We start from the raw sequence: 15,729 nt of genomic DNA on the forward strand, positions 1-15,729 counted from the left end.
TCTCTTTTTGCCACTTTTGAAGACAAGGTAGTCTAGATTGACCACTTATCTGGCTCCATTGGATGCTGGTTTGTATCTGCTGGGTAGTATTTTGAACTTCTTCTCCTGTTGCTCGGTTCCAGCAACTCAATGCATAGCTAGTGCAGAACAGCTGATTTATTTTCTGGATCCTCCAGACCCCCTTGGGATAACTCCGAATGAAGGGAAAGGGAAACTAAACCCAACAGCTGATGGTAGAGCATTGCTGTCATCGGTAACACACTCGACCAAGCACTAATGGGGGAAATACAGAAAATTGCTAGGTTATTTAGGTTAGCTAGAAGAATTCAATGCCTTTGAAAGATTTTCATATATGTTCATTTCCTGAGACATAATCTGTACCAAAAACTGCCCAGTAAGCCCCAGCAATAGATAGGCGGCTTGGGAGAGGGAAGTAGAAGCTTTTGTATAAGCTTAGCTCAAGAGATAAGGAAACCATTTTCAAGTATGCAGAAGAAAAGCCCTCAGACTCTTACGTTATTGAAGACTGTACATTTATTCTCTGCTTGCAGAAATAACAAGGCAGGCAGACAGCTAATGGAAGTCTGCTTATGATGGGGGGCAAGACATCTTAGGACATCCCCATGAAAGTGACTGTTGGTTAACTCCAAGAGAACTTGAGAATTAGAGCCCGGCATTGCAGTAGTGGGGAGTTTGTGGTTCAAAAGAAACAAAGCTCAAGTTGGATCTCATTGGTTTTGGGTTTGTGGCAGAAGCGAAGCATGGGCCCTGGCTGGGAGCACTCTTGACTTTTCTTTCTTCAGCTTGATGACTCAGGTACCATGATTTCTGAGCCATCACTCTCTTAACAGAGCTTAGCTCAGCGTTTGCCTGGAGCTCTGCTGTAAAGAGAGACGTTTTACAGGCCAATGCTGTAAGTGGAGGGAGCGAGGAAGACAGGCACGTAAAATCATGCTGACCACAGGCATATCTGGTTAATTAACTCACCTGTTGAAAGGATTTACAAGGCTTCTTTTGCTCCCATCATACTGGAGATCCTGCAGAAAAGAACATACCATAGTGAGAGGTGGCTTTTCTTGGTTGCTTGCTTATATTCCAAAACCAATTGCCTGTCATATTGCATACAGTGAGAATAGCCTCTGGATCATCTCTGTTGATGGTAGAGGCTGAATCACAACAGGCTGCTGCCTGAGAGTGGCTGCTGGAAACACTGATTCCAGGGAGTTTTTACTTTTGCATTTGAGGGTGGCCTAGGCAAACAGCCTGTGCTAGCGACTGATCTTGTTCTGTTACTGAGACTTAAGCAGCAACTGGCTTGTGTATTTCTGCTTGTGATGTGGATGCAACATTGAAAAGACATTCACTCTAGAACGTGAATTGTTACACAGTTAAATAATAAAGTGAAATTTAAAATTGTTCACTGCTTACCCTTACACCAAAGTACACTGCTCTGTGTCTGACCTGGAAAAAAATACCCTTATATGCCAGCATTCTTGCTTGGGTCTTAGCTTTAATTATTAAAAAAAAAAAATCACTCTTACCAACTTTGCCTCTCATTTTATTGGCCACCTGTTTTGATAAACATAGAGATAAGAAGAACACAACCACAGTAGGGGGTGAGATTAGAAAGCAAATATCAGTGAGATACACAGACATTCTCCCAGGGTAGATACCAACCACAGAGCAACTCCCCACATACTTTCTCTTTTATGGTTGCTGGCTTCAGCCCTTGCTTCATTTAAATTGCACCTGGCATATTTGGTTGAGGGTATGAGTTATGTTGCAGACATTCCTGTTTCCTGTAGAGCCACGCAAGTCTGGAAAGTGCTTGCCCCTCTGGCTGAGCAGGAGGAGGGATTTCCAGTGCCAGTTTCTTCTTGCAGCTAGAGAAATTACCATCCGTGTGTTTAGATGGGCTTTGCATGTATCTTGGCTCTTGTGTGCAAATGTTATTGGTATCTTGCAGAATGAAACTGAGCGAGTTCTACCCACATGTGAGAGGGAAGTGTCAGGCAGAAGTCTTGTTGCACTGATGCCTAACAGGAATGGAGCAGTACCAGTTCTTCCTCGAGTTCTTCATCTTGCTGGTCAACTTGCTCTGTCAAACCGCTCTACCCCAGGTCTACTTAATCACTGCTTTGTGCTTGTTGGACAGAATTGCAGGGCTGGTTTTCCTCCTGGGACCATCTTTTGACTGCGTCTCTCTGAACAGTGGTGAGCTACTGTCTTTGAATCCTACACGTCCCTGCCCACAGTGCTCCCACTCTTAGTCCAGAACTTAAGCAACAGCATCTTAGTGTCTCAGACATGTGGTTCATGATATCTGCAGATCTGCAGCTTGTGTTGAATGGCTGACGTGACCATTTACTCTTAACAGTCTGTGTGCCATGAGAAAAAAAGAAAGTAATATGCATACCTACTTAGCCTAAAGCCCTGTTGCTTGGGAAGCCAAGGCCTGTCTTCTTGACTCCCACAAACAAGTGTGTAATGCATCACTGTTTCCCACATGTGACTGTGGTCCTTGGATAAGAGGACTTTCGTGACTGCTTTTTTGGGTTAAGAGCTGAGGTATCTTTCTCTTCTAATTACTGTGTTGCCAACATGCCATTCCACAACCTCTCTTAGATTAAACCTCAACTGTTTACTGCCTTAAGTCTTTCTTGCAAACATCAGACTAAAATGGGAGCCTGGGTTCTCAGCAAGGTCTGTGCTTCTTGAGACTGCAGCTCTGCTTTGTGGATGCCAGAACTGATATATATGTGTTCGGATATTTCTGGTGCAGAAAGAGTAACATTGGTGTAGGTGACTTGACAAGATGCAGCACAAAGGAGGAGCAAGGTTCTTGTCCTTTGTGATTAGGACAGGGTTAGGACATAAGCTTTATGTTCTGCTTAAAGAATCACCATTCTGGAAAAACCTGTAAAAGCTGCAGTGTCGTGAGAGTTTGTAGAAACTGCAGATCATGTGTGTTTAAGGTTTCTGCTATTGAACCTTAGGGCCGAAGAGAGTTTGAATATCTAATTCAAAACACTTTAAACAACTGCTTCATTGAGCAATAACACTTCATATAGCTAGTCCCTGCTTGTTTTGCATTTGCCCTAGGGCCTCTAAATCACAGTGTTCGCAGGCAGGCATGGCATGAGCATGTAAAAACACATGGGCAGAAAGTTGAAGAGTTGGAAATGGAATATATAATCTCCTCTGCTGATTTTGTTTTGTGAGATGTCTGTGCTGGAGAACATCCTTTGCTGTAGAGCTGGCTAAGTTTTCCTCCTGTGTATTCCAGCTGTCCTTCAGTGCTGTCCTGCGCCTGGCCCACACAAGACACTTCTGTCAAAGTGCAGCTACTGGGATGTGTGTGGCTGGGGAATCACATGCACTGCCTTTCTAAAAATTGTCTATGTACGTGTGGGTGCAGCTTCAGAAATTCAGTTCCCAACATACTGGGGCTCAAAGCAGTATGAATTCCCTTCCTCCATGAGTCAGCTGAACTAGATCAGATTTTTTACATACTTTAACAGCTGTTTAATTGTCAGGTTGTCAGCTGCAGTTAAATTTCATCAAAAAAAAAAAACAACCCCCCTCAAACCTCAATTCTTCCACGAGTTTTAGCTAGAAAATTATTAGACCCTATGGTTTTATACTTTTTTGGTCTTTGTTTCTATGTGTAGAACTAAATATGCTTCCTGAAATATTTTATTAATTTAAGCTCAGAGGCATCGCTGTTTTAACTAGAGTCAAGTTTGTTTCTTAATGGAGGTACTTAAGCCTGCACAGCTTTGAAACCAATAGAAGTGTGCCCAGAAGGGATTTTGTAGCAGGCCAACTGCATCTCTTTAAGGCACAGCAAAATGTAGACCTGAGGCCCTGTCTTGGCTTTCAGCAGTGTCTTTATTAATTTTATGTCAATTCTTACCTCAACTGCATTTGCTTCTTGTTATTGGGAAGCTCTCCTCACGTATGCCCATGATGGTGACTGTAGCTTTTGAAATTGATGGGATGAATCTTAACAGATATTAAATCCATGATGAGTTTCCAGGCATGCCGCAACATGTTAAGTTGGGGTTCGTTCACTGGCTGACCAGCTCTCATTTGGGACTGCATTGCACCTAAAAGAGGTGTGTGCCCCACACACACCACGACATGCCCCCTCCCACCTCTCTCCCTGTACCCATCCCTTGGTGCACATTCTCACATCTCCCGTTGTACAGACACTAGCTGTAGTGCAGCTGGTGGTACAAGCAGAGCAAGCTCAGGCAGCAGGCTGACATCCAGCCTTGCACAGGCACCAAGGCAAGACCCTGACAGACTTGGGCCTTCAGTGTGGATGCAAGTCTTGTGTCAGATTTCCTAAGCAGCCTGCCCTGGGCTTGCTTTGCTTCTAGTGGGATAGGAAGGTACAGATGGGCAGAACATGAGTAGTCTAATAAAGCAAGGGCTGCAGTAAGACAGTGTGCTCGCTGGTTAGGTTTACTGTGGTGCAAGGCTTACGCTGCAGCAGCGTCAGACAAATGTATATAGTGAAAGAAGGGCAGCACACCTGTTGCAGGAATAGTGAGAAGCAGAGAGCAGTACTTAACCGATTAGAAGTGGGTGAATTAATTCATCCCTGCTTACCCTGTGGGGCACTGCTGGTAAAGCCTGACATCCAGCTAAGTGCAGCCTGCTTGAGACAGTGGCTGTCCTGAGAAAGTTAACAAGGAGACACATAATTTTTCAGAAAGCATTTGCTGTGACTCAGTACAAGTTGCCTTTCTTAAAGCATAACTTTATACATCGTGATAGCAATGGCAGAGATGGGAGTGACGCTTTAAAATTTCTCTCTTTGAAACAAAGTGGTTAATACTTTACTAAAAGCTCACAGATCTCAAACTTGGGTCCTGACTGCAAACTCAGCCAGCAACATGCTCTTCTGTTTTGTGTTTTGCCAAGCTTCATTGTTTCAGAAATCTGATAATTATTGTTATGCCTGGAATCTTGTGATGGGCCTCCCTCCATCACGGTCTGTGTTGGATGCCTGCTTTATTTTGTTGTTGGTAGCCTTCTGCTTTTACCTCTTTATGACAGCTTCATGTCCTACCCACCATTCAACAAGCGATCATAAATGTAAGGGTGTATGGCAGAGCCTGGGGAGGAGGAGTTGCAATGGAGGTCTTTTTGCATTCTTGGAAAATTGATGCCAGGATTGTACTAAAAATGAAGCAATTTGTGCGTATGTTCATTGAAGGGGAAATCAAAGACTTTATGATGGAGCTCTGTCAGTTTTAAGAGACAGCCAGCTTCTCTGTCAGTTGGTATACCTTTGACTCAGATTCATATGGTGCTTACATCAGTTCATTTCTGGATTTTCTTTTTCTTTGCTAATCTGCTTAGCTTTTAAATACCTCCACGCACGTACTGTCAGAGCCAAATCAAATACAATTGGGAAAATGTGACTGCTTTGTCGAGGAGCTGTCAGCCTGAGTCGACTGGGGTCGGTGTGGCAGGATTTTCTTCACACACCTAAGCTCCGCCTATTTGAGTCAACAAAATGAAATGCTGTTTGGATTGCAGAAAACTTGAAGCAGAGCCAAGAGGAGGCATCTCTGCAGCCCCAGACGAGTCAAATCTGTTGCTCTGAGGATGAGGGTTGTGATCAAGTTGCCCCTGTGGTTGGCAGAACAGGAGCCCAGTTGCAGGGCCAGCAAGGCTGGCTTTGCAGAGACAGGCAGCAGCCAACTAGCCACAAAACTGCTGCTGGTTTTGCTTCTGTCTCTCATTTGCCTTCTGCTGGGCAGCCACCTCCCCAGAGCAACAGTGCCCTTTTTCTGTACCTGCAGCCTGAGCTTTAGGCAAGCGCTGCTTCTCCATTGAGTCTGCTACATGTGGGTTGAAAGAAAACCTTACACCCTTAAACATCCTGAAAGCCCGTTGCTGCAGGGACCTCAGGGGACAGGTCTTCCGGACAGTGGGGATGCACACGCTTGTTTTGGCTGTGTCCTCAGTGAGGTCCTTCTGTTCTCACCTTCTCAGGGGACATCTGAGCTTGGAAATTTGCAACACGTCCCTTGCTCGCTGGTACAGCTCTTCTATAGGTGTTCTTCACCTAAAATCCTCTACTCCTGCCTCTGTAAACTGTTGGGTAGTCTAAAATTTTACATATGTGCCAGCAAATGTGAGGAAGCTGCCCTGGTGCAAGGGAGGCTGGGGACAAACTGCAGAAAAGCTGCAGACAGGCCAAAAAAAAAAAACAAAACCCCAAGGCCAATTGCAAATTCATTGGGCTATGTCCTCACTGAGGGCAGATCTGGAGCAGCGGTGCTCCTTGGAGTTTGTCAGAGAGCCACAATTCACCTTCAGACACCAGGACAGCCTTGGGTTTTGTGATAGCTGCAGCACTGATTAAGAGGAATATAAGTTACTGCTATGGTGAGGCTTGCACTGAAGATGAGACTTGAAACATTCAGAAATGCCTACTGCTTAATGTACCTAACTTCTTAAGACTAAATGGTTTTAACTGACTTTTTCTTGTCTGTTCCAGGTCGTATGTTAGGTTGGACTTGATGCATGGCATTTGCATGATACCTAACAGCCTAACTCTGGATGTGTCACTGAGCAAACATGGCCTACCCAGCAAATACTAACGGCGGTGCTACAGGTAACTGATCAGGAACACTTTTCCAACTTTTGGATTATAAATTTTTTTTAAAAGCTTTGTTCTTAAACTGTGAAAGCAGCAGCAAAGTAGCACCAGTGAAGATTAAATACTGAAAACTGATTTCCTGGTAGAGCAGAGCCTGTCTGCTCCCCCTTCCCCACCCCCAATAATCTTTTAAATACTTAAAGTGTGGAAAGTTGTTTGCAAAGATGTAAGGGTTGGCACTTAGCTGTTCAGTATGAGCATGAACTTAGTTGTTCAAGGACCTATGCTGCCTTACACCAGACTTTTGAGAGGCCTAGGGGTTCGCTGTGTAAGTCATGTGGTTGTTATCCTGTGTCTGTAATTAACTGGTGAAATTAACCAGCTCTTCCACATGGAATCTGCAGCCCCTCTTGGCCACCTTTACTGTCCAAGCTGATGTTGCTCTTCAACAAAACATAGAAGCATTTCTCAAGAAACATCAAGAGGAGTGTTCAGTTCACTTAGTGTTACCATTTTTTTAAGAAGCTCCCGATTAGATGTCTGTTTTGTTTGGGTGATACTCTCTGAAATCGATTGCTAGGCATGTTCAAAGGTTGCTGAATAGGGCTGATGGGTCAGGAGGGGGCAGAGATTGCAGAATGATTGATAACAGCACAGCAGCAGCACTCCTCCTTTGGTTGTGTCAATATTTTCCTGTTCTCCTCATCACTGCACAAACATGACTTTAGCCCACTAAAGCTGAGGCTGCTACAGTGGGATTATACGGAAAACTTCAAGTGCGCAGCAGGAGCTTGTGGGTGTTCTTGTGAGACGTCCTAATGTAGGTATGATGGGAAATGGATTTATCGGTTAAGGCTGGGGTAGCTGGGAGCACTCTGAATATCCTGGGAAGCAACATTAAATATCTCTTTTTGTTGCCTATGTAAACAGAAATTTCAGCTCTCTCTCCCCCCCCCCCCCCCCCCCCCCCCCCCCAGCAATGTTCATGTTCAAATGCTGCCTTGCTACATCATGGCATGTATATACTGAGAGTTGGCTTGTCTGGTGGATTTTAGCACCAACCTCCTCTGCAAGTATATTCTGGTATGGAAACAAATCCTTAATTATTCACTGTGCTCACTGTAGAATTGTTTCAATTAGTGCAAAGCATTTTGTGTGCCCAGAATTAGAAATACGGAGTGTTGTTATCTGCCATTTATGTAAAACAGTAAGTCTTTTCTAAAGGCTAGTGGAAGTTACGTGGAGACATTGGAGTTACTATTATGTGTTGATGATTTAAAGTTAAATTTTCCAATGTTATTAAATCCTGAGACCTCTGAAAGAGGATGTTATCTCTTCTTCCTCCTCCACCCATTTTTATACAATTAGAAATGCATTCTCTAAGAAAGAAACCATACCCTTTTGTAACCTTTTGTAATTCTTTTGAGAGGGCAGACTTCAAAACCTCTGCTGTGTGACTTAACTGTAGCTGTTTATTGCCTAACACCTCCCCATGTAACTTGACTTTTTTTAGTAATATGCTTTTAACTTAAGTCATGCAGAGCAATTCCCTCTGCTTACAAGGAAAGAAAAAATATGTGTGGATTGTTACTGATTGGTTTACTAACTTCTTCCCCCTCCCTCCCTCTCCCAGTGCAAGTCGAAAAGAAGCTAAATGCTTGTACTGGGGATGTGTTAATGCAAAATGCAGTTTCTTCAGGATTGTTATGCAAACAAGGCTTCTTGCGGGGCAGAAGCTGTTTGTTACCTTATTGGTAGAAAGACTATAATGAATTGCAGGTATTTAATTCAGAACTAAATTGGACAACATTTTGCAGAGATTGTCAGGACTTGTTGGCTTTGCAAATCCTTGAGGCTGGCGTTCTAACATGCAGCTATGTATGCCTGTGTCTCCAAATCCTCAGCAGTTCATAATGGACAGAGTATTGGGCTGCAGAGATCTGTGATTTGTTATCCTGCGCTTGGATGAGCAGGAGCTGATTTGGGCGTTGGTGGAATTGAAGCAAGTTTCTTAATTGCATAGAGCTCTAAGAGTGGAAACACAAACTTCAGGGGTGGTGTTTTCTGCACCCTCTGAATCAATCAGCAACAGGAAAAAGAACTAGAAAGACTTGTTACGGACTACTAAGCTGCGTTTATGTTAGTTGAACATTTTGGCAAGATTGACCACATCAGCTGCACTCAAGTATGAGGTGACTAAGGAGCAGTGGTTTGCTTTGGTTAACTCAAGGATGTAAGTACTTGCACTATTAAATGATTATGCCTATGTGCCATTTCGGTAATTTTTCTCAGTATACAAGCCTATATGGACTACTGCTGCTGTGATAAAATCTGTAGAGGAATGCTTGAATTCAGAACTTGTTTCCAGGAAAGGATCAAGCAATTTTGCATTTTTGCTGTAAATATTTTCAGTGTGTGTGTATGCAAGATAACCTACAAAGCAAGTGATGACTTTATCATGAAAGTACCTATCATAAATTTCTGTGCTCTTGCATTATCTTGTTAAAGTCATGAACTTCACATGTGATGAATAAATAGCAAAGACTGTCATTTAGACTTCAGTACTGTTTGTCAGTAGTTTCATTAAAGTTTTAGCACTCTGTTCCCAGTTTCATCTCGCAGAGGTCTGTGAGCTGCAAGCTTATTTGTTCAGTTTTAGACATTTTGGAAACTGGTTTAGAGACTTGGTACTGATTTTGGACTGGGCTCAGAAAGTAGCTGAAGTCTCTCTAATGCTCATGATAGACTAATTGGTCTCACAGAAAAATTTATTTTATCAGTTCTGTACTGAATAGTCAGAGCTGTTTGCTGTGGCATGTGAGCTTACTGCTCAGTCTGGTAAACTCAGCAGGGTTAAGGGGTACAGTGGAAGTGCAGAGCATGTGGAGCGCTCGTCTGAGAAGCTGCAGCAGGAGCTGGAAAATGCCTTTTGTCTGTGGGGAGCTAATTAGGAGACTGGAGCTGGTTTGGTGCATGATAAAAATTAATTTCTCTTTGCATGGTAATTAAAAAAAGAGAGGTGACTGTTTCTCGAAATAGTATTAGTGTCTCCATTAACTGCTGGGTGAAACTTCCAGTAATTGTTAGTTTCTGCGCTTGCTAGGACTGATGCATAAATAATCTATTTAATGAGGCTCTGCAAACATTGCTGTAGTGGTATCTGCAGAAACGTCCTTCTGTCAGCTACAAAAAGCACAGTGCAACCAGCCTAAAACTTACCGGGCAATTTGGAAATGCTTCTGGCTGGATTTTCATTCCTTTCACTAACCCCTGATCTGCTGAAACTTTCTTTTCAAAACACAAGTTCTGAAGAGGCACTGAATGGTGTGAAATTCCAGTACAGTTTATTCTGATGTAGTAAACAGGGAAGCAGCAAAACAAACATAGGAATCTGATTAAAAAAGATAAAGGGTTAAAAACTGCGTTTGTTTCTAACCATAATGAAAACATCTGTTTTATTTGACTTTCCTACGCACCTCATGCTCTGTATCCAGAGGCCGCAGTTGTCAGTCATCTCTTTTAACAGGGACATAAAGTGTTTTAACAGAAGTTAAGCTTTTCCAGTTTTCCCGAGTAGGATGGGCTGCAGGGGTCAGTATAGCAAGGCTGTTGCACAATTCCTTACTTTGCTGTAACACAAATGCATAGTTTTCTATACATGGTGTTTGAGATTTCCCTGATCCTTTCTGTTTTCTTCCTTATGATCGTTGCGGTTTTCTTCCTTCTGTCTGCGCCTTCCCCCCTCGCTCTTGTTTAAACAATTGTGTTTTCATGCCTTCCCATCTCACTTCTAACATGCTGCTTCTTACAGGAGCACTACATCTTCTACAGATTCATTTGGACTATTTCCCTGAGTATTTAACTCTGCTATATGCTTTACCTGTCAGAGTTCTACATGATTCTTAAAGCAGTGGTATCCTAGGGAGTCACTATTGTTTTTACTGTTGGCATCCTTGCGCCCTTAAAGCAAGGCACTGCTGCTGTAATAGCCATCGTGCCTGCATCAAGGGTTGTTGCTTGCAGTTTACTCCTTTCACTTTCAGCCTCCCAGGACAGGGAGATGTCACCACCAGCAGACCTGAGCATCTGCCTCTGCTCTGTAGAGTGCACCAGGGCTGCGGGACAGTGGGGTGTTTGATGGCAGATACAAATAGTGTTGGAGCGCTGGGTCCTCTGCAGCAGCCTGGTGTCCCTTTGGTTATTCTATATATGCACAGTTACTCTAAAGTACCCCATGGACCTCTCCTTAGATTTTCTTTGTGTCTGAGCAGTTTTCTTGACTCCTAAATAAAGCTACAACTATGCAACAAGTTAGAGAATGAGGCCATTACAAGAGGCTGTAGCCTGGATTAATGTTGCCTGAGATATTAACGTCAGCATGAATTAAAGACCAAATGTTAAATAAATGTGTTTTCCAACTGCTGGTATGTAAATGCTTAAGCAACTGTTGTAAAGTATTATGAAAACCCCTACTGACTTATTAACCCTTTTTATTGAAGCCAATGAAATAGAACACACGTTTACTTAGAGTGAATGTTTTTATCATACATGTCTTCTGCACTGATTTGTAACAACCACTGAAATGTACCAACATTTGTAGACATGCTTTCCTTTCTGTTACTGGATTATCTGAGCTAGACTCTCGTATGATTTCATTTTCCTGATGCGTACAGTCTTGAGCAATATTCATAGAGTTTTGCATGATTTCCAGCCTAATGATCTGAAGTGTAGCCTAAAGAAGAAAGTGCTGAGCTCCACAATATTACCACCATTGTTTTTTTAGGAAAATATCATTACAGACCATCAGTCAGTAGAAGGAAATTCACAGGCATGAAGAAGTTAGCAATTGGAAGTGTTTGATTGCTAGGTAGTAGTCAGTCCAATAGAGCCTTTACTCCTGCGTATTGCAAGCGCCTGCTGCAAGAGCCCAGCTAACATCTTCTCTCTGCTGTTTTCCTGCAGGATAGGTGCCATTGAGGTACCACTGTGGTGCTACTGACACCCCAAGCTCTAAGCTTAGCAGCCTTAAATGCACTGAGTTTGCTTAGCTACACAGATGCAAATGACCAGGGCTCAGGTGAGCTTGTGTTTTTATCGAATCAGCCATGCAAGCAAGGGCAATTTGGTTGAGTCAGGGCTGTGTGATGAGAGGCTATTTAAGCCTGGGCTTGCTTCCTTATGGTGCTCCCTGCTCTGAGCCTCCACCCGATAACCATCAGAGTTGATGGGGACGGGTGTATGCCAAAGGTGTGCTCTGGCAGGTGGTGGGAGACTCTTGCCATTGGGAGAGCTTGCTGAATTGCCACATAGTCCTCTGCTTTCTGGATGGGCAGATGGCATTCAGGGCTGTCATTGGGATCTTGCTCCTGCCTCACCCATAAGTGATCTAGTGAGTCATGCTGGTGGTGCCCAGTATATGAAAACAAGCTAGGGTGGGACCCTGAAATCTGCGGGGCGAAGGGTGAGTGAGCTTCCAGTGATTTCACATCAGCTTTATCACACGCATATCCGAATTTCCATCAGTATGCTGTAGTACACTCAGTGATGCCCGATCTGCCTTAAGGACAGATGGCTGGAGATGGAGGATCTCACAGACAATGCCAGCTTTCTACCTGAACTAATACTTGTTTCTGCTGCAGTTGTTTGTTGATACCTGTAGTCCAAGGGTGCATTTGCCACTGCAGCAGAAAGCCTGAAAACACATTGGTTTGTATTTGCCCAAGTGAGAGGCCTTTATCAGAACAAAGAGAATCACAGGGATCATTCACCTTCTTTTACACATTTGTTTTCTGAAGAGTGCCCTTCAGGCCTGATTTTGGAATCTGCTGGAAATGGAAAGGGCAGGAAGAAGTTAGAAAGGATACAGTAAATACAGTGTCATCAGTAGTTGAAGACATAGCTGTATGGGCCCAGATGGCCCAGTCCTTAAAATGGAAATTAGATGCAGTGGGAAGCAGGAGGCCCAAGACACAAAGCTGTGTAAGATGCAGGGCACAAAGTGCCCTGAGATAGGGAACAGATTTAATTGGTCTGTCTTTTGTTCAGAGATTGCTGCAGATGTGTCTTGTTCTGGATTATCTTCTGCAGCTGCCCAGGAGATTCTTATTTCTCACGTAGACAGAGGACTGCGTTCATTCCTCTGGGGCACAGGCTTGCTCATGGAGTAATGCATGCTTTCCTTGTCTTAGGTGTTGAGATGCACTTCCATGAGTAGCACGTGGACCTTCTCAGGTAGCCTGCTGCTGCTCCCTCTACGCCCTCAGAGGCAGCTGAGGAGGCTGATCTTGTATTTTAAAACCAGTAATGCTCTAGGGGCTAAACAGGCATGCCTTGCTGCTTATGGTACCCTGCAACCTCACTGAAGTGGTGGTGATTAACTGTGATTAAATCCCTAAGGTCTTGTGATGGAAGACCTTAAACCCCCAAGACCTTGTTATGGAATTCACTGCTTCGCACTGATTTGGTGGTAGTCTGGTGAGAGCTGCCTGTATGGAGGAGCAGCCTGTGGCGCTCGTGAAGGGCAATGATCTGCAGCAGGGCTGGCATGTGCCACTGGAAAAATACTGAGAGTAAACATTATTCAGACTTAAAAATTGTACCTTCTGCATCTTCTTCCTTGCCCCTACTCTCAGATACACAACTCCACAAAATCTTCTGTGGCTGTTTAACTCAAAAGTTTATTTTTCCCAAGAAACTATTCTACAGTGTTCCTGAGTCCCTTTCCAGATTCCTCTGCAGAAAACAGTTTATGAATAATGTGCATGAATCTCCTCCTTGTGGGAAGGGATGGTATTTTGTTGCCTTCAAAAGGATACAGTCCCCCAGGGAAACGGCTTGGATGGAAATAGCCTTATTGCAGCTCGTTGTCTTCTGTCTGTGAACACAGAGTGCCTGCATTTAGACATGTTCCTTGCAGAAGGGCTGCTCCTGGAGCAGAAGTCCTTGGGAAGCTTCTTGTAATGGCTACCTCTGCCCTTCCCCCTTCCATGTCATTTGTAAGGCTGTGGATTAGAGATGACAGAAGGGCAGCCCTTCCCGTATCATGTTTTCACAGCAGGTTTAGGGACTGAGGGAGCGCTTGCGCTGCCCACATTGGCATTGCTGCTCTATCTCCGTTTCCTTCCTCTGGAAACACGACTCCCTTTGGTGACAGAGTACAGATTCCTGCCAGGATGTCCCCATGTGACCAGCTCTGAGCTCCAAGACAGAAGTGTGCTTATGGCCATCCTCCTCTTTCTGTCTCCCATTGCCTCCTCTGATTTCATCCGGAAAACATAATTACAATATTGGATAAAAGCAGTGGTTAACCTCCGCTGTGGGATGTACACTGCAGTGTGCAGTGCTGAGGGGGGAGCACATCAACCAGCTCCAAATAGGGCTTCCCCCTACCCTGTCTCTAACTCTTTACTCTTTGTAGCATATACTTGGTCTGTGTAAAGTACAGTATCCTGAGATTTTTCTTCACCTATTCTTCACACAGACTGACAAAACTGAAGTGCTCAGATGGTCAGAGAGGTAGGTGAGCGTGAGATCCCATCATACTCTTTCATGCTTTTGGTCAGTCCTTCCCCACTTGTAAAGCCACCTTCCCTGTAGAAGTAAGTAGTGTGACCCTTACCCCCTCTCACAGCCCATCCCTTTTTCTTGCTCTTCTCCTCCCCAGTTATCTCACACTGTAGTAAGTGTTTTATGTAATTGTCTTATCTTTTTATTAATGTATTCATGTATATTTTTTTCTTTATAACAACATGTTACTTCCCTTCAACATACAGGACCCATCTGTGATGAAGCTGGTTTTAATAGCTGGGTTTGAAGGTTTGGTCAGGTTAGGGTGAGGATCAAATTAGCTGATAATTGGGAACAGATTGTTTTCCTATCTAAACCAGACATCACTGGTCTGGAGTAGTCTCTTACTGCTGAGGGGCATGTTTGTTGATGTACTCCCAGCCCCTTTCCTACCCTCTCTTCACATAACCAACCTCTCTGCCTGGAGCGCTGTCATATGGGTTGCAGAAGATCAAATAATAAAAAGAAAACACTTGTGCAACTTAGCTGCTGTTTCTGGAATTCCAGGTCTAATCCTAGCAAATAGGTCAAGTTTTAACACTTTATGTTATGTTGGTGAGGCACTGGAATGGGTTGCCCAGGAAGGCTCTGAATGCTCCATCCCTGGCAGTGTTCAAGGCCAGGTTGGACGAGGCCTTGGGTGATACGATTTAGTGTGAGGTGTCCCTGCCCACGGCAGGGAGGTTGGAACTAGATGATCTTAAGGTCCTTTCCAACCCTAATTATTCTATGATTCTATGATTCTATGTACACTGCTTGGTAAATCTAAAGCATGCAGCTCTAAAAAAAAAGTATAGTGCAAGAAAATACAGTAGAACACGTGTTTGTAAAAACAGACTGACATTTGCATATGATAGAAGCATAATGACAAGATCAGCGCATTCATGTTTTATGGGATTACAAGGTTCAGATGTGTTTTTTCACTTCAAGGAGTCCATGGCTAAGCCCCTCCCTCTCTCTTCCCTCCAGCAGAAATTGTGATTCTTAAATTTTAGGCAAGTTTTTTTATATCTTATGTTAAGGGATTAAAGAAAAAAAAGTGGTTTTTTGGAATTACTCTGTTCTGCTCCTGTCCTCTGCTTTTCTACATGGAGACAGACAGCTTAAGCTTGCCAGTACTCAAATGTGCTCACAAGGCTGTGCATCCACTGCATCGTCCTTTAGACATTCTCCCTTGCTATCATTAGTTACAGTCCTGTTCCCATTCTCCATTCTCAGACAGTTTGTCATCCAAGGTGCTCGTCCTTTCCTTTCGGTTTCCTGCTATTCCTCTTGGCCCCCTTCTCCAGTGCTTGGTCTCACCACAGCTCTTCCCTGCAGGGACTTCTCCCTGGGTGCAGTCCCTGAGGAGCACAGCCTGTGCCTCTCTCCCCTGCTATCCAGACCTCCTCCACCCCCTGTTCTGCCTTCAACGCACAGAGGCTTCCTCACAACTCATCTTCAGTGCTATGGAAAATGCACTGTTGACATTCTGGGAAAATTATTTCCCCTCTCCCTTTGCAGAGAACAGTTGTAAAACTACAACTCTAGAGGCACACGTA

The 15,729-nt window shown here is 43.9% G+C and overlaps 1 protein-coding gene across 1 annotated transcript in view; it reads left to right on the forward strand.

Moving 5' to 3' along the window:
• Positions 1–6,517: 6,517 nt before the first annotated feature.
• The window catches only part of KANK1 (KN motif and ankyrin repeat domains 1), a 55,027-nt gene continuing 45,815 nt past the window's right edge, over positions 6,518–15,729 (forward strand). Inside the window, exon 1 of the mRNA XM_062612477.1 lies at positions 6,518–6,637. Within this exon, the coding sequence (XP_062468461.1) occupies positions 6,601–6,637 (37 nt within the window). The 5' untranslated portion in view covers positions 6,518–6,600. The remainder of the gene's footprint in view (positions 6,638–15,729) is intronic.

Source organism: Pezoporus occidentalis, unplaced genomic scaffold, assembly GCF_034315485.1.
Source record: "Pezoporus occidentalis ecotype Australia unplaced genomic scaffold, CSIRO_AGI_Poc_V1 ctg16, whole genome shotgun sequence".
In the NCBI taxonomy this organism is placed as follows: domain Eukaryota; kingdom Metazoa; phylum Chordata; class Aves; order Psittaciformes; family Psittacidae; genus Pezoporus; species Pezoporus occidentalis.